General features: G+C 38.6%; 1 protein-coding gene across 1 annotated transcript in view; it reads right to left on the bottom strand.

The window, feature by feature from the left end:
* The window catches only part of man1a1 (mannosidase, alpha, class 1A, member 1), a 162,292-nt gene that overhangs the window by 23,217 nt on the left and 114,536 nt on the right, over positions 1 to 24,539 (bottom strand). The window contains exon 5 of the mRNA XM_084377979.1: positions 17,412 to 17,506. Within this exon, the coding sequence (XP_084234105.1) occupies positions 17,412 to 17,506 (95 nt within the window). The remainder of the gene's footprint in view (positions 1 to 17,411; positions 17,507 to 24,539) is intronic.

The raw sequence follows: 24,539 nt of genomic DNA, 5'->3' as shown, positions 1-24,539 counted from the left end.
AGTAATTATCTATAATTCCTACTAATACCCACAAGTGCTTTTTGGACAAAACACAAGAATACAGCATGAATCATGTGACAAAATCCATTCATCATCCACACAGCAAAACCTGCTCTTCTTGATACTAAACTGACAGCTGACAGACGCGACACATCTTCAAAAAGTCAACATGTAAAACTCTCAGTGACTCAGCAACTAAAACCCTCCTGTAATTTACATTTTTATATTTTAGAAAGCCATTAATATTCGTCCTGTTTTGCTTTAGTGACATTTACAAATAGATTCTTAAAATGGATACCGACTGAGAAACATCAGTGACACTAAAACCGAACTTCACACTCAATCTGTCACATTTGTGGGTGTATTCGTTTTGTTTTTTCACACACTTGACTCTGGCAGCACATCTCATCCTTGTTGGTGTCCAACTGTCAGTCAATCAGATCTTCCTGGACCCTGCCCCTCTCGAGTGGCGATGAGGTTGCATCGACTCTTGGGCCATATGTGAGTTACTAACCCTGTCATGCTTGACAAGGACAGAAGACCTAGTGACAGGGCATGTGTGTGTTGGATCATTAGAGCCACTGACAGATCACTTGCAGGCTAAAGAATGATGGCCCTGGTGGCGTCAAGTAACTACTCATGAATACATATTAAGGACTCACTACAGCGTGAAACACACACCAGGGTGTCTGCACTACAACTGCATGTAGACACATGGACACAAGCTGCACACACGGGAGGTGTTCAATAAATGAGGAGGGAGGAGGAGACAGAGTGTGATTTGGGAAAAGTGCCACACACACACGCACATCTTTTCACAGAGGTGGATGAACATACTAATTATCCCCCCTTCAACTCATCATGCTGCACAAGCCATAATTTGTTTCCCATTACACCATGGATTTAATCAAGTCAACCAAACACAGGACGGACCACAGCAGCACGAGGCAGCGAGCTGAGAGACGCAGATCAGGGTCAGAGAACATAACTGGTGAGTAAAAATCCCATCACAGGAGAGCCTCATTAAACTGGGAGCTGTGTGTTTGTCAGCTTTAGACGGATGCAGCCATTAAATATGGATATTAAAGTCTATGATTACTTGCACAGACGTTTAATTTATTCATAGTCACATGGCTGACATGTCAAGCTGCAACGATGAATAGATTCATCGATAAATTGTCAAATATTGATTTACTCGCCAATTATTTTAAAAATCGATTAATCTCGAGTATCGAGTTATTTTTTAAGGGGAAAAAAAAGGATAAATTCTCTGGTTCCAGCTTCTTAAATGTGAACATTTTCTCGTTTCTTTACTCCTCTATGACAGTAAAATATAACTAACAATGTGTTTAAGGTTGTAGGAAGTCATCTTGGACTTTTTGTAGACCAAACAACTCATCGATTGATCTATAAAATAAACAAAAGATTAATCAACAATGAAGATATTAATTAGTTGCAGCCCTACTGCCTTAAAACTTTGATTTTGGACAGACAGACAGACAGACAGACAGAAAGAGAAGACGAAAGCCAGTTTCCAGTCCCAGTGCGGGACTCAGAAAGAAAGAAAAAGAAAGAAAGAAAGAAAGAAAGAAAGAAAGAAAGAAAGGAGGACTAAATAGAAGTGGTTTATCTTCTCATTGACCATCTCTTGAGGCTGTTTCATAATCAGTTAAAAACTCCTTGTCGTAGCTTTAAATACAAAATATACGCTGTGTTTCAGTGTTCAGGAGATCATTATTTCTTTATTCCTTAACACCCTCTCTTCTGCCTTCACTTCCTCTCAGTCAGCCGTAGACTTTATCTGTATATCCATCTTTTCAATCCTTTTATAAACCCTGTGATGGACGATAAATCCCTTCCCTTGGCAGGGGGTAGGCGGGGAGGCAGACACACACCTTTCCAGCTCACCCATGTCCACCACAATCCCTCCCAAAGCCCCACTGTGAAAAACACTAAATCCCAGTTAAGGAGAGCAAAACAAAAGACAGCAGGGAAAAGCTGCTGTGTAAACCCAACAGACACAAACCAATGAGGAGCAGACATGGAGAAGAACACTAGAGACAAAAAGATGAGGGTGTGTTTGGAATATCATTAATCTGGCCAGGGTGTCTGGTGAGTTTCAGAAAGATACATTTCAGGCTATGTGAGATCTGTAATGCTGGCTGGAAGTTAATTAGAAAATGGAGAAGTTCTGGAAACCAGAGCTGTCACTGCTGTTTGATCACAGATATTGAAGTAATGGAACTACTTGGGCAAAATAAGACACTGGGAGTTCACTTGAAGCAACAAAACCCTTCTTACAAATGAAAAGTGCATTCTTAAGAAGTGAAATGCATGCCAACAATGGGATGTTTTGCAGAAAACAGTCTTACTTGGTCTGGTATTAGCAGTAGCATAAGGTTGCTAAATGTTGTTTAGCAACAAGTTGTTGTTGCTAAAAGTGCTGTGTAGATGACACTACTGATTTAGTTGGTTGACTTGATTTGTATCGAATGGTACCTGTCCTCATGATCCGTCATTTCCATGCTTCCCTTTCATTCTGTATGTAAGCAGCCGTGCAATGCATTCTGCGTTGCGTTTGTCATGTTGGCCGCTCCTTATTTGCAAGAAGCTGAGGTCTAAGCTACTTTATGCAAATCAATCGTATCCATCGGGACTCGCTGCCTCTGGCAATTCCCAAAAACATTTTAACAACCACTGTCGATCTAAAATGATGACAGATTCAGCAACTCCACAGCTTATTTCTCACCTTAGATGTTTTCAGTAAAACAGTTGTCGGTCCAGTTGACAGAATACGAGTGAAAGCCTTTGTCCAATTAAATGTAGCCTGAGAGCACCTGCCAATCATTGTGCCAACGCCTAGTACATGCTTGCTTGGTGCTTGGAAGTGGCGTGACCCCTTGGGTCCAAAAACATCCCTGTGTACATGTACCATAAGGATAGATATGCTGTACAGACTGTAAAACCCCCTGAGGTAAATTTGTGATTTGTGACATTTGGTTGTATAAATGTAATTTACTTGACTTTTACAATAAACCTATGGCTGTAACTTGTGGCCACCGTGGTCGTTCAGCCAAAGATAGGCAGGTTTGCCTAGTCCCTGTGAAGGCAAAACAGTTTGCATAATTATTAGCCTAAAGTTGTGACTATTAAAATTCAAAGAGTTTCTTCAACGTGGAGAAGAGATTGAATAATCAATATTGGATGCGTAACTGTGTCTACATTAAAAATGTATAATCAAAGGTCAGAATTGGTTTGTCTTCTCGAAATACACCCCACCTTTATCACGTGCATGCCCTGTCACTTCACTACACTACTGTTGTTTGTTCTGTTAAACTGAAGAAACCAGTAACAGACAATCAGGAAAACAAAGTATCTCAGTTACCTACTAGTACCTACTTACTATACTATACCTACTTTACTATTTTGGGTTCAAAACCACCGACTGCAAAATGGAAAATAGATCGGTTTACAAACTATGCCAAGCAACTGCCTTAAAAGCTCTAACAGCAACATCTGAGAGAAGATGGTTTTGTGTGAGTTTTAAATAAAATTCCTCTATTAGTCTGACTTCTCACTGTAGCTCCTCAAAATAACAGCTTTCAGTGAATAAACTGTGATTGAAATCATGCATTAATGCTGGTACACCCAATAAAAACATCAGATCAGGGAGCTGACGCTGCTCCATTTTGAGTGAAATAAACTTGTTTCAAAGCTAGTGAGGGGGATTCATGTCTGTGTTCTGATGGAAACTCATTGCTGTTTCAGTCACTTCCCGCACTGGGACTGGAAACTGGCTTTCATCCATTGGCATACCGCACAATACAACTGTGTTACTCCATCAGATGGGAGTCCACTGTTGTGTTTGATAACTGATGCAGATGTCCTGGTGGCCCAGTTTCAAGAGACATGTTACCAACTAACATTTACATCTACATCGCCTTTTTGCGCTAAGGACTTTACTGTTATATTGTAAAGTACTTTAAAAGTGGTCAAGCTTTGAGCATATATTTACGCTGATGTCTCAACTAGCTTTCATCTGAATTTGCAGACATTATGTACCGATGAAAAGCAATAATATCTACTGCGGTCGTAATGGATATCTCCTGTTGACTCTTGTTTTGTAATCTGAGTTGGTTTAATTTCCACAACAGTCAGGGGTAAGATGATTCATATTAAAAACAGGCTGAATAAAAAGTCTCACTCTCAGTCATCATGCGCTGATGAGCCTTGCTTTAGACCAAACAGCAGAAATGTTGAAAAACATCATCAGTTCTCTTTGAAAATGAGATTGGAAATGTTAATTAAATGTCACAGTGACCTAGAACTAGAGGACTTTTAAGAGATTATGCTAAGCTTTAGACCAGTGTATCAAAGCTGATATTGAACTTCCATTATAAATCAAGTGTTCATCCACCCCTGATAGGACTGATATGATGCTGTTTGTTTGGCTAATAGGAGTCCATGCCTGTGGATTTTAATTAATTTCCTCAGCCCATGTTTTATGCTGTTTCATAACTATTATCATGAAGAGAACAGGCCACTCACAATTCAATGAATGATGGTTTCTGTTTATTATAACCTTTCTTTGAAATATTCTAGGTCATTTTGTAAGTTTAAGAGGACATTTGGGTACTTTTTAAAGCAACAGCAGCCATACATACGCGACAGACTTTAATTAATGTCACGTTTTTCAATGTAGACTAAGAGAGACTAACATTACATCAGAGATATTGATATAAGTGATCCTCAGCTCCATGAAATACCGCACATTACTCTGGCGATAGGTTTAGAAAATATGGCACTAATGTAAAATCTTTCTGGTCCTGGTGTAACGTTTAATGCTGGGGCAGCTGATTTTACCGGAGGCTGACAAGAGTGGCATAAAAGTCATATCTAGTTTGCATAGCCAGACCTCTCTCATCTGACCCGTTTTCAGTTTATCTAGTCTTGAATGCGACACCATCACCTTGTCCACAATAGGGATAGGGCACTGAAGGCTATCTGCTTTTTTCTTCTCCCAACTATCGTTATTATATCGGCCTTTAAAAATCCACTATCGGTTGACCTCTAATAGAAATCACATATTTTCTCCACATTATGCTTCCCTACTGTTCAGCCAAGAAACAAAAAATCAGGGGCTCAAAGGGTCCATGTGACAAATATGTATCCAAAGCCTCGACCTTGAAAAAACTAGGTTATTCCACACCGATGCCACTGTGAATTATGAGGGTTTGTATATCCCAGTCCTGTCTTGTCTATCTTGTTTGTCCTTTTTTTGGGGTGTCCAATCTCCATTTTCAACCTCTCACATCCGTAGCCATTTCCTGGCCAGCTGTGAAATGACAAATCGTAGCCTGCAAGTTTTATACCCTCCAGTCCATTCTGCAGCGCCAACAACAGCGATTTTAATTCTGTGGTGCCAAGCAGTAACCTGGAAAAACAGAAAAGGCATTCCATCTCCATAAATTACCATGTCACACCAGGAAGTGCCCTCTTACACTTCTCTAGTATTATGTTAGAAAGCACTCCTCCAATTCATTTGTTCTCTCTGGTTGGATGAAGCCTATATTTTGGCCCAGGTTTTTGTTCCCTCTGCCAACCCCTTCCCTCCCTTCCTCATCCGTGCCATGACCTCTGTTTTCCTCCTGCCTTTCTTCCTTCAATATCTCTTCCTCTCTGTCTTAAAATCTATTGTACTTCTTTTCCTCCAGGCGAAGAGAAAATGTGAATTGCGATAGATTCACTGTTAACAACTTAATTAGAGGCCTTAAATCATGGCTGCCTTCCACTGCCTTAGGTAACCGCCAGGGAGAGCTGCACTGAGAGCAAGTGTGTGGATTTGTGTGTATGTTTGTTTGCTTTAAAAAATCTGCCTGTTGTTGAAAAGAGCTTCAAGGTAGTGAGACAGTGCCACTACCAATACCATGATTGTGTGTCTGCTGTATGTAATTGATGCCAGTTTAGAAAGTTATTGTCAAACCGTAAAATAACCTCCCTCTGTTACATATCTTTGTCACAAGTGTTTGATAACCACAATTGAGGGGTCATTGCAAAAAAATGTACGTTTATCAGTATAGGTGTTTTTGACTACCTAATATTGGTATCAGCCCCAAAAATTCGGTTGGGCTCAGCCACACACCCTATAAAGTTGATATGACTTGGACCTGGTTCATCTTTATATTTTATGTCAATGATTGGCCTCTTTAACTCATCATGAATTGCTAATAACGCTTTTATTTTACAGCCTGTTCTAATTCCAATCCATAAAGGAGCCACTTCTTGATTTAAGTGTCTGTAACACAAAAATGTGTCCAGTAGGAGGCACCCTTGGGCTGAAAGGGAATATAGGCAGGAACCTTCACTAATTCGACAGATGTTGTTTGATGGAGGAGCACAAACTGTATAGGTTTTTGATCACACGGCACGGCACGACACAACATGGCACGGCGATGCAAATGTTTGCTCTTTTGGAGATTTATGGACACTTGCATGTAACTCTTTGGAGACAATAAGCAATCAATATTCCATCAGAAGGCAAGAAGAAGTTGGGACTCTTATTTTCACTCGACACAAAGGTAGGCCACACTACAGCGAGAGCGTCAACTATTAGCCTGTCTATGCAGCCTCTAAATAGCTTTAAGTTTAGGGTTAGCCGCTACACTCATGTTAGCCTAACATGACTTAATCTGACTCAGAAGACCAGTCTGGAGTAAGAACATGTATTCCCTATCACAATTGGACTACGATGTATAAAGAACTTTTCATCAGCTTAATGTCCATCGAGATAATACAGAAATTGGAGGTCTACTGATGTGTCCATTGTTACTATTGTTAACAATTGTTATCGGCAGAACTTGGCTCCGATAGTTGTCGATGGCTGCGCAGCCCCTCGAACGACCACACGGAGGAGTAAGTCACCATTTTTCATGGAGGATACTTTGAGTAAATCATCATCATTTGAGGACCGCTTCTGCTGAAAATATCTAAATCCTCTTAAGCTACCTCTCCTTCTTAATCTAAAGTAAACAGGTAACTGCTGTACGTTAGATTAACTTTAGATATGCAGCAGCCATTTATGCGCAATAGACTTTAATTAATGTCACATTTTTCAATATAGAGTAAGAGAGACCAACATTACATCAGAGATATTATTTTCATTAAGTAATTCTCCACTCCATGAAATACCTTCCACGCATTACTATGGTGATAGGGTTAGAAAACATGACACTAACGTAAAATCTTTGCGGTCCCAGGGTAACGCTAAATGTTGGAGCAGCTGATTTTATCGTAGGCTGACAAGTGTGGCATTCAAGTCATCTAGTCTTGCATAGCCAGACCTCTCTCATCTGACCCATTTTCAGTTTATATAGTCTTGAATATATAACGCGACACCATCATCTTGTCCACAATAGGGACAGCCAGGTAGGCAGGAAAGGAAACCATACTTGACAACACATATCTGGTATCTGAAATAATAAAGTTATGAATGTTTTCCTTAACTTTTGGTGACCACTTGTTGAACAAATTAATTGTTTATAGGACTGGTGCCCCTTCAATTGGTGCACTGGTATCCTGTATGTCTCACTCCCATTAGGAAAGAAAGATGCCATCAAAGTCTGAGTAGAACTTCACTAGATCTCTTGATTTTAATCACGTTATTGTCTATTTTACTACCTCGTCTCCTGCTGCTACACTGACGACACTCAATTCTACTTTTACAGTTCCTGTCTATCCTGTGAGGCACTTAGGGCCTGATTCTACTGCTGCATTTTAAAGTACCAGGAGATGAAAATTACAATCTAGCTGCCTTAAATGCTAAAAAAACTGTCATCATGTCAGTACTTTACTGGATTTAACAAGTATATTTTCTATCACATGTAGGGAAAAAACCCTCGATGACAGAGTGGCACTTCACCGGGTCACCAAGTGTGACAACTCAGCTGTACTAATAGAGCCATTCTCCATCTAGACCTATTAATCAAACTCTAAGACCCCAAGAGCTCAGGATTGATTGCCTCAGTCTCAGAGCCTGTAGCTGAAGGAGCAAATTGTCCCAAACTGACTTTTTTTGAACATTTTCTTCTATGAGATAAGAAAAGAGAGCAGGGGCAAAAGAGTAAGCTTTAACTTTGCAGCGTCATTACGATGATGGCATTGCTTTTAGCAGCATTTTGTCTGGAAAGCAGATACATTCTTTAGTACACTTGAATATAAATAATACACATTTGGAGTCCCTCAGGAAAAGTTTCAAACTTTCCCATCAACTCCATCAAAGCGCCAAACCTATCTAATAAACACCTGACTGAAACCGACCACTTGTGATTTCAAAACTTTGTAATTTATTTTCAGCAAGTTTTCTGCTAGTATGGCATTTGTAGATCCAATTCCAATTCTTTCAAACCCTTTATTGTGTCAATTAGCAGAAAAGAATAATGTTTTGTGAGTGTGTGTGTGTATCTATGTGTGTGTGTGGGATACAGGCATCACCATGATGCGTGTAGAGTGGAATGAACAGCTAATTTCAGGGTGGAGTACAGATCCAGGCACCTCAACACAAACCAAACACAAGCCAGCACACACGCACACACGTACACGCGCACACACACACGCACAATGCCTCATCCCATTAAGGCCAGTCAGTATGCAGTGCAGTGGGAGTGATTTGCGAGGGCTTTATCAGTCTGAATGTTAATAGAAGAGCTATGGGACATACTGGCTGCAGCAGATAACGACTGGGTAACTACTGTCTGTGTGTGTTTGTGTGCAAAAGTAAGAGAGGAAGAAAGCAGGGGAAGCAATAAGTTGTATAGTGCTGCTATGCAACTTAATATTGTAAGAAGCCACACATGCATATACAGTATGGCTATATACAGGCAAGCTCTTTAGATGTCTTAAGGTAGGATTTTCCATTATTGCTCCGCTGTAAACCAATTTGATGTTTTCATTACTTTATTTTTTGTATAAAGTGTAAGATTTAGGGGCAGAAATAGAATATATTTATAATTGTGTTTTTTATTTGTGTATAATCATCTGATCATGGCCACCGTGGTGGATGGTGAGACAAGGAGTCAGTTTGTTTCTATCTGCAACCTCAGCGCTCGATGGCACCAGTGATGGAATGTAACTTTCCTTTACTTCAAGTACAATTTTGAGGTAATTGTACTTCTTTTCCATTACCGTTTTCTGCTACTTTATACTTCCACTACACTATATTTTGGAGGCAAATAATGTAATTTTTACACCACTACATTAATTTGATATATTTACTTTCTAGTTATTTTGCAGATTGCAGTCTGCATCAGGGCCAAAGAAGGGCATTTTTAAATTGTTGTTTTTATTTTAACAGCAATCATATTAAAAAGAAGACTGATTCTGATAATGAGAAAAGCTCAATGTCTAATCGGTGAATCAAAAGGCTGATAATCTGTTGATCCATAGTATACAGATCATACAAACAGTATACTATATGTGAATAGATGTATAATTTACTTTAACATGTACTTCTGATACTTTAGTACATTCAATATCAGATACTTTAACACTTTTACTCAAGTACTTATTGTATGGGTGACTCACTTTTACCAAAGTTATATGTTAAAACAATATCTTGACTTTAACTCAAGTATGACTTTTGGATACTTTTTACAACACTGTCTACCACTAAATCCTGGACCTTTAATCAAGTGACACATTTGTTATGTAATTATTGCTTGACTTTTTCCTGTCAGGCTTAAAAAAAGCATTATTCATCATTATTCAGTTATACAAAGTCAACTGACATTACTAAAAAAACATTTCTGAGGCTTTTCCAAAGTAAAACAAATCTACGCAGCTTTTAATTAACTAAAATTGGCTGTTTATTCTCTGTTAATGGCCACTTTTGTTCAGAACGCTCAGAACTTTGTCCAATCCAAAAGCTTTAATCCAAAATGCCAAATATTTCTTCACCAACTGTTGTATGTTTGATTATATTTGTACTTTGCACAACTCTGTGATCAATGTGAGAGATGAGAAAACCCAAGAATCAAAACGGGAATGTTTTCTCTAATATGGTTCATTTAATAGAATATTTCACCAGCAGAGACATCTCTAGTGTCGCAGATATGTAACTCTTTGTAATTCCTTTACTTGAATTATCAAAGCAAAATTCAGGGACAAATGTCCTCTGTCCATCTGGCTGTGGTGCCACCAGAGTTCGTGGCAGATCAATTAGATGAATCAATCAGATCTTAGCAGCATTTTCCACTCAGTTAGTGGCAATCAATGGGTTTGTACACAGAGAGAGCGAGAAGGAGGATCCAGGGCCAGCCTCTGATCTTTTCTGAGGTACTGTACCCCTGACTTATCAGACCTCATAAGTGGCCGAGTTCAGGCTGTTTCAAGTGTCTCCTGAAGATAAATCAACTGCACATCAAGACAAGATTTCCCACTGATCATCCTGATGAATAATTCTATGAACATTTCTTTTGAACTTCTTTCATGACTAATTCAGAGTGCTTCCACAAACATACATGTTGCTTTATCTCAGTTTGTTACGGCCCTCATAGACTAGCTAATTGGTGCATGAATTTCTATGAATACGTATTTCCAGTTCAGTATTCTGTTCAACATCTCTTGATCCCAACATATTTAAAGAATTCCGAGATCAGTGTAAAGTTTTGTTACAAGTCCAAAATTAAGTTAAACCGATGTTTGCGTAAAACAGTGTTTGTGTAAGTGTTTGCGTAAGATGAAGAAAATAAAAAACCTACATTTGGCCTGATCTCTTTTTATGACTACTGAAAGAGTAAGTTAACAAAGTGGTGGTCAAAGTGTAAACCCACCGCAATGTCACCTATTGGTTTGGGGACTACCATTTCAAAATCTTGAATTTGACATTATAGCCATCACCATTTTGTTTTTTTTAGCCAAAAGTGACCGTGTTTGGATGATAGGGTGGAGCTGGACAGGATATCCTAACTGGATCTGACTGAGAACCTGAGGACGTGCCATGCGTATAGCGACTCATCAATCAATAGGTAGCCATGCCTCAAAGCATACTCTGCTTTACCATCCATTTTACTCTAAATGGGACCATAATTTACAAAATGAACATAATGCTGTATTGAAGAAAACTAGACTAGACTATAATGCAGAAACTGTTTCCTGAGGTAATAAAACATGTTTGAGGCAGAGTCATTTTCTCAAAAGATTCAAGACTTCTTTGTGCAACCAGTCTTCCCCTGCTGGCCATTAGAAATAATGCAGTTTGAAGGCACCTACACATCTGCTTTACTTTTCAGACCCAGAAGCTCTATCCATATTTTATATACTTCATGTGGAAACTCTGAACCAGAGAGGGCAGCAAAACCATATTTTCAATTTACTACCTACACTTGCTCTTAAAGAGCCAACAGCCAGGGACATTGAAACTTCTTGAAGCAGTTTGTACTCATTTACAAGTAGATTTAGTATTTTCAACTGATGTTACTGTGTACTGTGTCCAATGTGTTCATCTTCAACAATAAACTAAAAACGTGGAAACTTTGACAAAAAATACTCTTTTTTTTACCTTGGGACTAATATTAATTTTCCAGACAAACGCAAACTTTAACACAGAGTAACTGATCAAACAAGGTTTATTTTAAGTAGAAGCAGCAAAACGTTTGAAACTGTGGCCTTGTTTCTTGTGGCCCCTCTTGGGCTTTTCAGATAGCTGCAGGGTAGAGTGATAAAGAAAAAAAAAAACTGCAAAGAGGGAAAGAGAACAAGGCCATGGAGTGGAGAGTGGACCAACAACACGATGTCCCGAAACAGAAGAAGATACTAGGTCACTCAAGGCAAGATGGATGGACTGAGGAAGGACGGAGAGGGGGTACAGGAGAGTGGGACATGAAATAGAAGTTTTTTTAAAATGAAGGAGAGTAAAGAGAGTGAGTAAAAGAGGGGAGAAATAGGGATCAAGGGGAGATGATAATTGGGCCTCATTTGCAAGTGTGTGTGTGTGTCTGTGTTTTTTACAGATTTATCCTGCTTCAATCTGGGTCAAGGTTATGCAGGCAGTCTAACAGCTCTTAAGTTCACTGCTTCAAAAGTACTTCACTGGTGTTTTTTCTCAACTGCTCATTCACCTCTATCTCTAAAGAACCTGCGCCCAGCATATAAAGCATATTCACATACTGGGAGACTTTGAAAACACTCTACGATCCTACAGATATTCTATATAGAAAATACTTTGTTTCTGAACTGTGTCTTCTTTGTCTGTGCTACCCTGTATTACTGTTTACTAAGTCAAATGTTTGTATTTTTTTTATTTGGATTTATTTTGATTGTAGGAAACAGGAAGATTGTATAAAGACAGGAATACAGCCTATTTTTCAAAGAAACTAAAGAAGTCATATGAATGAAAATTCTGTCTGTGATAAATGTAGAACTAGGTTTGGATATTGTTTAAATTTGGCAGATTATACTTACGATTATGGGAGGCAATCTCTAGGCACCTCATGATCTGTTTTACCAATTCAAAGGGCTGCAAAGTGATTTCTTCTCAAATCACAAGGTAGCCACTTTTTTACTGTGTGACTATGTGTTACTTAGAAAAAAGTGCAATATTGGATCCGAGATTAAAATAAACTAGAGCCCGACTGATGTATCGTTTGCCTGATATTATTGACCGATATCGGTCTCTCACAGATATATTGGTATTGACTTGATATGTTAGCAAATATGTGTTGTTGTTTTTTTTATTATTTAGAATTCAGAAAAAGGCAGAAAAGATGGTCGGGAGAACTCATGCATGTTAAATTCACAGAAAGTCACTAAGATTTGGTACACTGGTGTCATTTTAGACATTAACATTCGCTGGTAGGGTTAGTAGGCTGGTAGGCAAAACCTTTTACAGTTGTATATCTTTGCTGTTTGATAACCACATTTGAAGGACGACTGCAAACATTATTGTATATTGGCCAATTTATTGATATATATATATATATATATATATATATATATATATTCTATACTATTTTTAAAAACATTTTTTTACTTCCTAATATCGATATTGGCATCAGCCCCAAAAATCAAGGATTGGCAGGTAAAGAATTCAATTCCATTATCAAACATGACAAACATGTTTACGTCCATTACATTTCACCATCCAATGGTTAAGCTGTAAGGAACAAACAGCTTGGTCTCACAAAATTGTAAGACTCAATCATAGTATCAAGGATTAGGTTTTAAATCTCCAATTTTTGACTTTTCTGTATTGAGATGTAATCTTTCAAGAGATAACTGGGATGTATAAAATAATCGATTTTGTCCCCCAGCCTTACTTATGATCCTCTGTTTAGAACAAGAATCTTAGTGAAAATAGTTCTCTGCATTTAACCCATCTCTAAGGAGCAGTAGGCAGCCAACTCACAATGCCCGGGGATCCAATCCAGATCCAACTCAGCTTCTTTGGTCAAGGGCACTGACAGGAGAATAAACATAATATACAGGTTTTGATGGGTGGGGAAATGGGAGGACCTAGGGTAAACCCACACAAGCATGGCAAGAACATGACAACCCTACACAGAAAGTCCCTGCCCCAGCGTGGATTTGAACCCATGACCTTCTTGCTTTGAGGCAACAGCGCTAACTGGTAAGATACGATTTTTAGCATTTGGCTTGAGCAAGACAGCATGTCAAAATATCCTAAAAGCAAAAAACTACCATGAAGTTAAAGTATAGAAAAATATAAAAATTTTGTCTGCTTCCTTGCATTCACCTGTGCTGGACTAACGAGTATCAGCTGATTCTGGAGCAGTGAGAGTACTACCTTGGACACTAAAGACAGTACAGTCTGATTACCACCCTTGATCATGTTTGACTTCCCTAATTCACATTTTGCTGTATGACTGCTCTCTTTCATGAAGCTTGTAAGCGATTGTTCCAGTCCACTGTACTGTAAACACCATACACGTGCACTGATGCATGCGTAACTGCCAATTTGGGCAAAAGAGCAGCGTGGCTAAATTTTGCTCCTCCAAAGTCGTTTCCAGAAATCAGAACATGGAATCGAAAAACATGCATTTACACAAATTACTGGTTCCTTGAGAAAGCCTACCTAACTCTTTTGTTGCTATTCTGTCACATGAGGACACGTCACATCAGAGGAGAAAACTTTCAACAAGGAACAGGAGTTTAAGTTCTCTACTCAGGGGCACATTAGCTACTGTGGAGCTGTGTGTATGTGTTATTGTGTAATGTGTGCATGGTAATATGAGTGTGTGTAGGGATGTTGGCAGTAGGTGTATGCGTGCTTCCAAGCTATCATAGCTCAGTCATGCAGGTAAAGTCATCATCACTGGCAATCTGCTCAGGCCTCTAGGGGATCATGCATGCGCACACACATTAATGTACACACACACACACACACACACACTCTCTAACACACGCATGCACGCATGCACACATGCACACACACAAACACACACATTCTCCCTGGGGTGTTTCTAACTCCACAGAGGAGGATACGGGGGGCAGAGTCCATTCACCCATACAGACAGAAAGAAAATTAATTTGTCACAGCACGTTTATCGTCAGGACAACCTGCCTTTTAATTAACGGCTGACAAACAGCAGTGTCGAGTCCCTCTCTTGGGAGAGAGAGATAGAAAGAAAATGGAGGAGAAAAAAAAAGTTCCCCTCATCACCTATGATTGACAGAGGAACCAACAGGCCTACAAACGTTCTTCATGCTTTTCAGCGTTCTTGGAGACAGATACTGATATTATTACAGGTGATACTGTGAGCTATTTGAACTGTAATGTGATAGGCTGTAGTTATCAGTAATTGTTATTTTATATTATTGTTTTTGCTTTTTTATTGTGTTGTTTGTGTACATGTTTAATATTTAAGGTATGGTTTAGTTTAGGTCAAGTAAAGATTGCCATCATGGTTAAACACACAGCAGTGACTGTGGAAGGAGCTTGGATACTCACAAAACTGAGAGATCTAGGTTTTCTTCAAAATCTTTTATTTGACTATTTATAGACTAAAAGACTGATTGACATTTATGTACTTAAAAATATTTAAAAGGAATGATGAAATCATTAGTTTGCAGCACTTTTTGGTTGCACAACTACTCAATTCAGGCCCTCCTCTGAATGTCAAAACATTTTCGAGGAGCAGCTTCTCGAAAAATGAGCATTAAAACAACAAAAATGTAACAAGACAAAAAGAGATTGGATTTCACCACATGAATCCAAATTTAATGTATTCAGAGCAATATTTCTACACCACAGTTTTTGGATTTTACTTGCAAAGGTTTGTCTCCCACATTACTTTTTCATTTTAAAAATGATGCCAGATCTGTAACTTCTATGCTTTTGTGTTTTATTTTCATTGTTTAGGAAGTGTCATATAAATCAAGCTTTTATTTTTTTGCATTATTATAAAAAAACGATACATTTTTGTCCCTTTATCTGAGGGAACGTTAGCTAGCTAACAGTGGGAACATGTTGGTCTGTACCATAGATCTTAATAGAACCTAGATAGGATGGTGTTGCTTAGCCTTGCCTCCAATTTTGCCCAGTGGCCACTCGTGGTATTGCAGCAAAGAATGACCCTGCGGTCCAAAATGCGTTTTCCCCAAAGACTGTTATTATAAAAGAGTCGTCTGTAAAAAGTCAAATACGGTTCTTTCTATTATGAGTTTTTCGATCCATGGAGGTTTTATTTTTTGCAAAAACTTAAATCGAGCTGAGAGAACGCTTTAAAAATCTGTGATGTCATTACAATGTTAAGTAAATGGGCGGGGCCAGTGATAGAAACTCTCATGTGCATACTCAGTGGGCTGCATAACCAGGAAGTAAACCAGGAAGCCAATGGTGTATGCGCTAGGCAAGCAATTTTCATTGGTTTGAATGGGAGCTATCTTTGTTTCGATATCTAGTTCTTCTATATAAATCTATGGTCTGTTACTGATGATATGTCATGATTGGCATCATAATATTCAAGCATAACTGGTCATTAAAATAACTTTAATGTGAAGTTTTTTATTTATGTGAAATCTTGAGCACATTTAGATATTATAATAACTACTTTGACAGTGCTACTACTAGGTGGTGCTCTGAAGCTCAACAGTAGGTTAAGAATGGCCGCTTTAGTTAACCATCAAACTAATTTCCTTTTTCTCAATATATTTCTGTTGATGAAAAGCTCATCAAAGTTTAAAGAGGTCATATTATGCTAATTTTCAGGTTCATACTTTTATATGGGGGTCCTAGTAGAATATGTTTACATACTTTAACACAAAAATAACATTATTTTTCTCAGAGTAGGGCGAGTCATGCCGAGCAAGGTAGTGTGATCCAAAATAATGCCATTACAGCTGGTAAGCATGGCTGCGGTACACCCATATATATTTTACAATATATACATTTACGTAACGCCTGTTACATAATGACAAACTTAAGTTTTATGATGAAGTAAAGGCTCAACTCCAAACAAAGCGTTTCAGGCAGTGCAGGAGCAGTGTTTTCCGTGGTAGAGAGTAACTCACTTTGCCATGGACTTTGGGCTTTTTCACTTTACAGACCTTTTACATGCACAAAAATGCTACATAACACAATAAAGGAAAGGCAAAAACCCCAAAAGCAAGATATGACCGCTTTAATAAATGCACTCCATAAATGATGTACTGCATGTAATTAATAATGTAATTCTGGACAATGGCGGTACAGTAGCTTTGTCTTTTTCCTAATTGTCTTTTGTCCTTAAATGCACCTTTTCCAACACCATAGTTTTATAATATAAAGCAGCTTCACTAAAGCTAAACTGCAGTATGTTAATAAAAACTGCTTTACATTTTAGTATTCTAGATAAATACCCAATCCCTCATGTGTAAGTACGACCACTAGAAGAAAAGTTCAAATGAAATTGGGCTGAATCCTACCCAACACATCAGCGGTGATTGTTCTGTAACAAAAGAGCAAACTGGCTTCATATCTCTATTATTAACTTACATGTATTTCTGCACGTGTGAGTGCAGCAGTCAAACCCTGAGGCAGCCCCTTGACAGTGTGTCACAGTGTGTTAGTAAAGGCTGACTGTGGCCTACAACCTTGTCAGAGTACTCCCAAACTTTTGGTTTGTCTTTTGAGTGGTAGTTTAGTTTCAGAGCCAGCTGCTGGCATGTAGTCCTGGATGAAAAACCAAACAGCTTCTGTCTGACAAGTCTGCTCTGTCATGTAAAACTAAAACATCTCTGCTCGGTGTGGGAGAGCGGAACAGAAAGAGCCTGTGTTCAGCAGACTCACATCAAGCCTCAGACCAAAGAGCTCTTTAAAGTATCAAACCATAAAAACAGACCTGCTGCCTCAAATACCACTAGAGTGGACTGCTGTGAGAGAAAGACTGAATGTGTGTATGTGTGTGTGTGTGTTCTACCTCTTGAGGTTAAGCAGAGCCCAGGGGATGCCGGTGGGCGTTTTGAAGGCTGGCAGCAGCTTTTCACCCAGCTCCACCGCCTTCCTACGGAATACCTGAGAAAGAAAGAACGACAGCACCTCATTAGATGACGTTTCTCCTTGTAGAAAGAGGATCACATTTTCTTGGCCAACCTTTCAAAAAGACGCTGCAACCAACAAAGGTAATAAAGTCACTTTTGACAGCAAACATTGAGTATCTTTACACAGCAACAACATTCAGGATTGGACCCATTACTCAGGTATAGCTCGTCTGTTATTCCACCATGTACAAGATGATATCCGACAACATAAACCTTAATTTAACCTAATGAATATGAGTATGGAAAGTTATGGATTTGGGCTACAACTAAAGATTATTTTCTTTAGGGATTAATCTGACAATTACTTAATTACTCGATTTACAGGTTACAAAAATAAGGTTATAAAAATGTTTGTGTGTTGTGCGCCTAATTACAGTTTTTATAAAGAAAGAAAATCGGAATCAGCAGGTCAGACTAAAATAAATCAGAATCGGCCAAGAAAATTTCAATCGGTGCATCTTTAAAATAATAGCTGACTGCTTTTCTGTCAACTAATCGACGAGGCGACCGACTGTTGCTATCTTCATTGCTGATGAAAATCTCTCTACATGACTCAGGCAGAAATGTTCACGGACAAGGTAATATTTTTAAGTTTTGTTCACATTATGTTGAGTCATGTTCACCAATGTCCTTCCTCACCCTTTTTTGGAAGTTAGAGTGACAACTAACCAAATGAAATGCACTGTTACCTTGAGTAGTTGTGGATTTCTCTGAGATTGAACATTGTTGGAAATATGGAAATATTAGATGATTTAGATACACAACTCAACAAAATATATAAGTTCTAGTAGTTTTTAGCCATATTAAATCAGAAATGTTACATATTATATCTTGAAAGAAAGTGACAAACAATAAGGAAGAATTTCAGGTCATCTCAAAAGTGACCTAAGGACAAAATGATGGATTGGGCAGCTTTGTGGACAATGTGAGAAAACATGAAATGTAAGCATTCTCTTTAATAGGTCAACTAGTCTTAGAACATTTTTTACTACATCACCAGGAGATGAACACCAGTTCTGAGGTCAACACTTTCCTCCAGGGCAACATGTACACAAGGACATCTACACAACTAAAGTTAAAGCTCCCTGAATTTATAGGTCACAATCTTTAAAGCACCTTATTAACATTCTGAATATTGTTCATAAAGTGGCTTGATTTCAGATTTAACCTTCAATAGCAATTTTCAAAATCTAACCACTCTTATTGATATGTAAAGCTCCAAGAAGAAGTTTATAGCGTGCACCTGTAGCTAAGCCCTTCCCTCCTTCCTTCCTTTATTCCAGGCTTTCACTCTTTCCTGTCTGTCTCCTTTTGTCCGTGTAATCTTTTGCCAATATCGTTCCCTGGCTGCCTTATTGTTGCTTGCAGCCACATTAATGTTTTCCATCTGTAATTTGAGGAAGATAACACAGATTCTTTACCCCATTTAGCTTTTTTGGAAGGTCACTTGGAGTATGTAAGAATGTAGTTATAAAGATACCTTCCAGTGAAACTATTCCAATAGGGCTTAAAACTCTGAATAATAATGTAATGAGATGTGAAGTCTGGTGCTGAAGGAGAAGTATCTCTGGCAGAGACAATGAATATTTAAAGTAGGCGCGATGAAAACAATTTAACACTGCTTTAATGCTGCAACACAATGGATTTGGGGCCAGTTCACCGATGAAAATAAACAAGTCTGAAAGAATCAGCCTACATCTGATTAAACATGACTAATTACAGTTGTGGAACTAATTGTGCAGAATTATTGGGATGTGCACATGCAAAGCATCCAGCAGAGTTTCCCCGTCATACATTTAGGGTATTCCTGCACCACTACACAAACTGACAAGCAACACCCGACAGAAAATGATTAGCTTTGGGTGCTCTAATGATTCTCTGCTCACTAGAGGTAACGAAATGTAATCTTAAAGTCGAAAGTAAAAATACAAACTTCTCCTAAACAGCAGTGAGTCATCCCTTTAAGCTGGACTAACGTTTGAAGATTTACTTTTTTTCAATGCTTGGGTGTTTTACAGAATAAGATATCACAGGCTCAGCTGGTAAAACGAGCATATGTTGTCAGGGAACTGATGTCAATTCACACAGTTTTGGAGTTTTTCTAATGTTACCCTCTATCCCACTTGGAGCCTCTACTGATGTGTGCATAGGGCTGGTGTTGCTTTAAATAACTTCATGACCATTCAACTGTAAAACAAGGGCAAAAGAGCAAATATACCTGGATGTAAAACTGGGTGATGACCTCAATAAAACTTGATGACAATGTCCTTTAAAAGTCAGTTTCTGGTGTTTGTGTGGCATTACTTTTGGCCTTTGTCTTTAAACCTGAATGAAGTGTTTTTTACCTATCAAAAAACTCATAATGGGTTTAAACAATGCTTTTATTTGAGCGAACACTGTCCATTTTCATGTTATGATGTTTATGATTTGTGTTTTTCTACGAAACTAGTGAAACTCATGTTATTGATTTTGGGTTTTTTTTTTCTATCTGAAATGGGCAATAAAAAAAGAACAGCTTTTCCTTGAATAACTATCTGCTACTAGTGTTGCTGAATTAGATTTTCTGCACTGAGCTTTTATGTTAAAGCATATCTGACTGGACAGCCTTGTGGCAGTTTTAAGCCGAGGGGTTACGATGTCTCCTAGGTGTCTGATTTTGTTGGCTGTAAAAGTGAAGTACTTCCATATTTGGCTCCTGGCGCGGGTTTAGTCAAGCAGTTAAGATAGAATGGGATTTGGCCCGAGACGTGGTGGACTGTTTGACACTGCTGCCAAGGATTCAGCAGCTTGACCAGAACTGCTGCTGCTGCTGCTGTCCGCTGACAGGAGCAAGAATGACGCCATGTCTGTTTTAGTTTTACTGAAGTCCACATGTATATGGCCTTTTTTATCCCCAAGCCTTTATGTAGAAAGGAAGTGCTCCTTTGGCACTGACTTAGTTCATGAGTAATAGCAAAGATAACCTGAAATGTTTTGAATTTGGAAAAAACAACGCCAAACCTGTCATGACACAGAAACAGCCTGTCTTTCTAAACAGCCATATAAGTACAAACATTATCAAAGTATTTTTGCAGCATTGAGATTTATGAAAGAGGAGAAAATCTCACTTGTTAAAGGAAGGACATGAAATTACAACCACACGGCAATTAAAAAAAATCTGAGGAGGCACAAAGCGCTGGAATGCATACACCCAAGAAAGACTTCTGATTCCAGAATATAAATGCAGGAAATCATGCAAAACTTTTCAACACTGTTCTGCTACATTCTCAAAAGACTTTTTGGTCTTCCTTGATTTGGTGCATTTGCAAATCAAACATAGCTCTGATCTGAAACGACAGACCAACTGAATCTGATCAGGTTGGCAGAAAGCAGCCCTAGTTAATATTCCTATTATAACTACTGTGTGTTAACTCACAAAGTGGTAGAATAAATTCTTGTATTACGTGATTTAATTACAAGGGACTGCAATCACCCCAAATGTACAAATGATGAGAATACTGAATTTTAAGTAAGTATCAGTTTAGTCTCATAATCAACTCCAAAACGGATTGTTGGATAGTATTGATTTGTTAGGTCAGCACTTTTCCAATCCACTACACTTTCTTCCATCTTGATTTAAAGATGAATATTCTGAACTATTAGTAAATGCAGTCTTCTCTTTTGATACAATCTGTCCATTATTCTTTCATATCCACACACATACACACAGAGGTGATATAGTAGAATACACTATGTCAGTAAGTTGGCAGCTCTGTTCCCAGAGGACCTACCACTCAGCAGGGTGTGAGAGACCGGGGCAGGGTGGAGAAAGGAATTGTGAAAAGAAGAAGCTCAAGAGGCTACTTGTCAAAACAACATGGTAACTCGACAGCTTTTCCTTCAAAAGTCAGAGGTAAGGAAAGGTTACTGCGAGTTGGACGAGGGAGAGCAGTAAAAGAAATGTTGTATTCATGTGGAAAAGAATACACTCAGGGATTAACAATCAGAAGATTGTGGGCGAAAAGGAGCAATGTCAAAAAATATGTTTCAAAGTGTTAATATGCAACAAGTGATGTATTCTGTAGACTCTGGTTAGTAATATTAGAAGTCATCTAATGCTTCTTTTTCTGCACTCTAATATGTTGCTTTGGCTTAGAATTAATTCTGTTGTCCTGTTCAAATATGAATTTCAGGGCCAACCAAGAAATATATGACTGCAGAAACTCAAGTACAAAAAGGTCTTTTTAATATGTATATCTTTCATTACCGTCAAGCTGCCTAACCCTTTATAAGCATCTTCAGTCATGGTGAAACTGACTGAGGCTCAAAGTCCTTCACTGCATGGGATGAAACTAATGACCCCCTGTGAAATTCAGAACTTTCTCCAATAGATGATGTTGCATTTTCAAAATTTCGGCTTCAAAAAATTACTGTTAGTAAAAACTAGGAATGGAAAGTTGATACATTTTCCATATGCCATACGTTTTCTTTCATAATCTCAACATTTTATATTAACAAGGCATCAAATGATGATATGTATTGTGACGAATGACTCTTCACAGTAAGGAACGCACAGAGAAATATCGCTGGACTCTGCAGTTACCGCATCTTTAAAGGATAAGTACCGTTTTTTACAACCTGGACCTTATTTCTGGCAAAATATATGATCACTTACTCACCCAGATAACTTTGGTGTCATTCGGCGTCGTTCGGACGAAATTAGATCCAGTGTAGCGGCGATATATCCATATAATGGGAGAGACGGGGCAGCGACACACAGCCTCTATATAACGCATTATCTGCCACGAAACTAGTTAATTTCATCAATATTTTGTTATGAAATGCTAGCGCTATTAGCCTCTGAGTCCGGGCTCGTCCGTTATCAACATCCTGGGTCAAACTAGCAGTAGCAGCTACAGGTAAACAAGCCGCGCTGTCGCGGGTGTGCGCGCAGCTCAGAGACGACATCTTCCAGGTCAGAGGTAGTAGATCAGCCTACAGACCCCGGATGTTGACAATAGACGAGCCCGGACTCAGAGGCTAATAGCGCTAGCATTTCATAACAAAATATTGATGAAATGAACTAGTTTCGTGGCAGATAATGCGTTATATAGAGGCTGTGTGTCGCTGCCCCGTCTCTCCCATTATATGGATATATCGCCGCTACACTGGATCTAATTTCGTCCGGACGACGCCGAATGACACCAAAGTTATCTGGGTGAGTAAATGACCATATGTTTTGCCAGAAATAAGGTCCAGGTTGTAAAAAACGGTACTTATCCTTTAAGCCCATTGTTTTGGTTTTACAACCCACAGCTTTACTATTTTGGTTCTCTCTTGCCACTTTAATAACTGTAACTGTAACTTTAACTGTACTTTACCAAATGGCTGCAAGCACATAGCTTGGACTTGGCAAGATGGATTTGTGATCTCTTCAGATATCTTGCAAGGACAAAAGTCAACACCAACCCTTGTTAAATAACACCTTGGAGTTTATGGATTGCTTTGTTGACTTTAATAATGAAATGCTAAAAAATATAAAGGTGAAAATATTGATACTGTCCCTCACACATGCTCAGTCGGTTTTAATATCTTCATCTTCTGAAACTTTTATTTGTACCGTATTTCAAAAGAACCCACAATATACTGTATTTTCCAGTCATGATTGCTGTGGCACTGTTGAGTGTGTGTGTGTGTGTGTGTTTGAGGGTGCACTGTGGGAGCAGGACTGTGTTGAAACAAGGCGTCAGGTCCCAGTGATTAATGTCTTTAATAATGCCAGGAGCACACTGAGGGGAAGAATAAAAACACTCCCAGGGACGCACAGAAGAATAAATTAAACACACCTCGTGTCCAAGGCCATCAAGCAAACTGCCAACAAGCTTTAATAAGCAACTGAATTATACAATAAGTGAGGAACACACATGAACACACACAGGGCCTGTGGCTGATATAATTTGTAAAGATTAATGTTGATTATCACATTTCACACCTGAGTACTTATGGCACACGTATCCATCAGGAAAGTGAACTACTTTACTTTTGTGTTTCTGTTAGTATGAGAACTTTAGTAGCTGGATAAATCTGTAATCAGTTTCTGACAATTTATGAGGTCACTGTTTTTCTACTGCAAAATGTTCAGAGAGTGGGAAATGTGCATGATTCTTAATGTTAATAGGTAACGTACATCTGAGTGTCTGCCCTGCAATGTTTGTAGCAAGATCACGGAACTACTTTCATGATACAGTATGTTAACTGTGACAGCAGGAAAAGCACTGCGGCGTCGGCTTACCTGCTGAGTAACAAGGAAATGATTGATCAAAACACAATCTTATACTGTTAAACTGTTTCTCTGGCACACTAAGGTGACTTTACCGGTTGGCTTTGAAGGTGTGACGTGTGTTATTAAGATAAGGATCAAGCATCCAACTTTTTTGCAAACAAGGAATGATGTTTGACCAGCGGTGCCACTGCACTCCACATGACTCCTGGTATAATCAAGAGACTATGAAGTTGGTGGTTAGTATGGTTTGGTGAATGGAGAGAGTACAAGAGTACATGGTTGCTTTTGTAATCAATATCTCATCCAGTCCATCCAAGTCTAATGAGCCTGACCACAACATTGCCAAGAAGTTCACGTTTTCTGACAGGAAACATGAACTGAAGTAGAGATATGCCAAAGAGCAAAAGCATTGCCAACTTCTTGGTTCCCATTTTTTGGAAACCAAATTTAAGAAAGGCATGTTTTGTGTGTGGTTAAGTATCTGTCAGTCTCAGAATTGATTTAAATGAGACGTGTTTTTCAGATTCTCAATAGTCACTTTTAAATAAGTTTTATTCTTTTTTTGATCTTCGAAAGTCTTACTATAGTTTTAGTGGTTGTTCCTCTCTCTGACGAATACAATTCTGGGAGAATTACAAAACAATTGAAAAGTTGTATTCATCAGATGATTGATGAATTTGTAAAGTTAGCCATACCATTTAAAAGCCAATTTTAGCCTCAAATCTAACAACATTAACTTTAAAAT

Source organism: Pagrus pagrus (genome assembly GCF_965226575.1).
Source record: "Pagrus pagrus genome assembly, chromosome: 16".
In the NCBI taxonomy this organism is placed as follows: Eukaryota; Metazoa; Chordata; class Actinopteri; order Spariformes; family Sparidae; genus Pagrus; species Pagrus pagrus.
The sequence above is the reverse complement of the archived record's forward strand: the minus strand, read 5'-3'. Positions and strand labels throughout refer to the sequence as shown.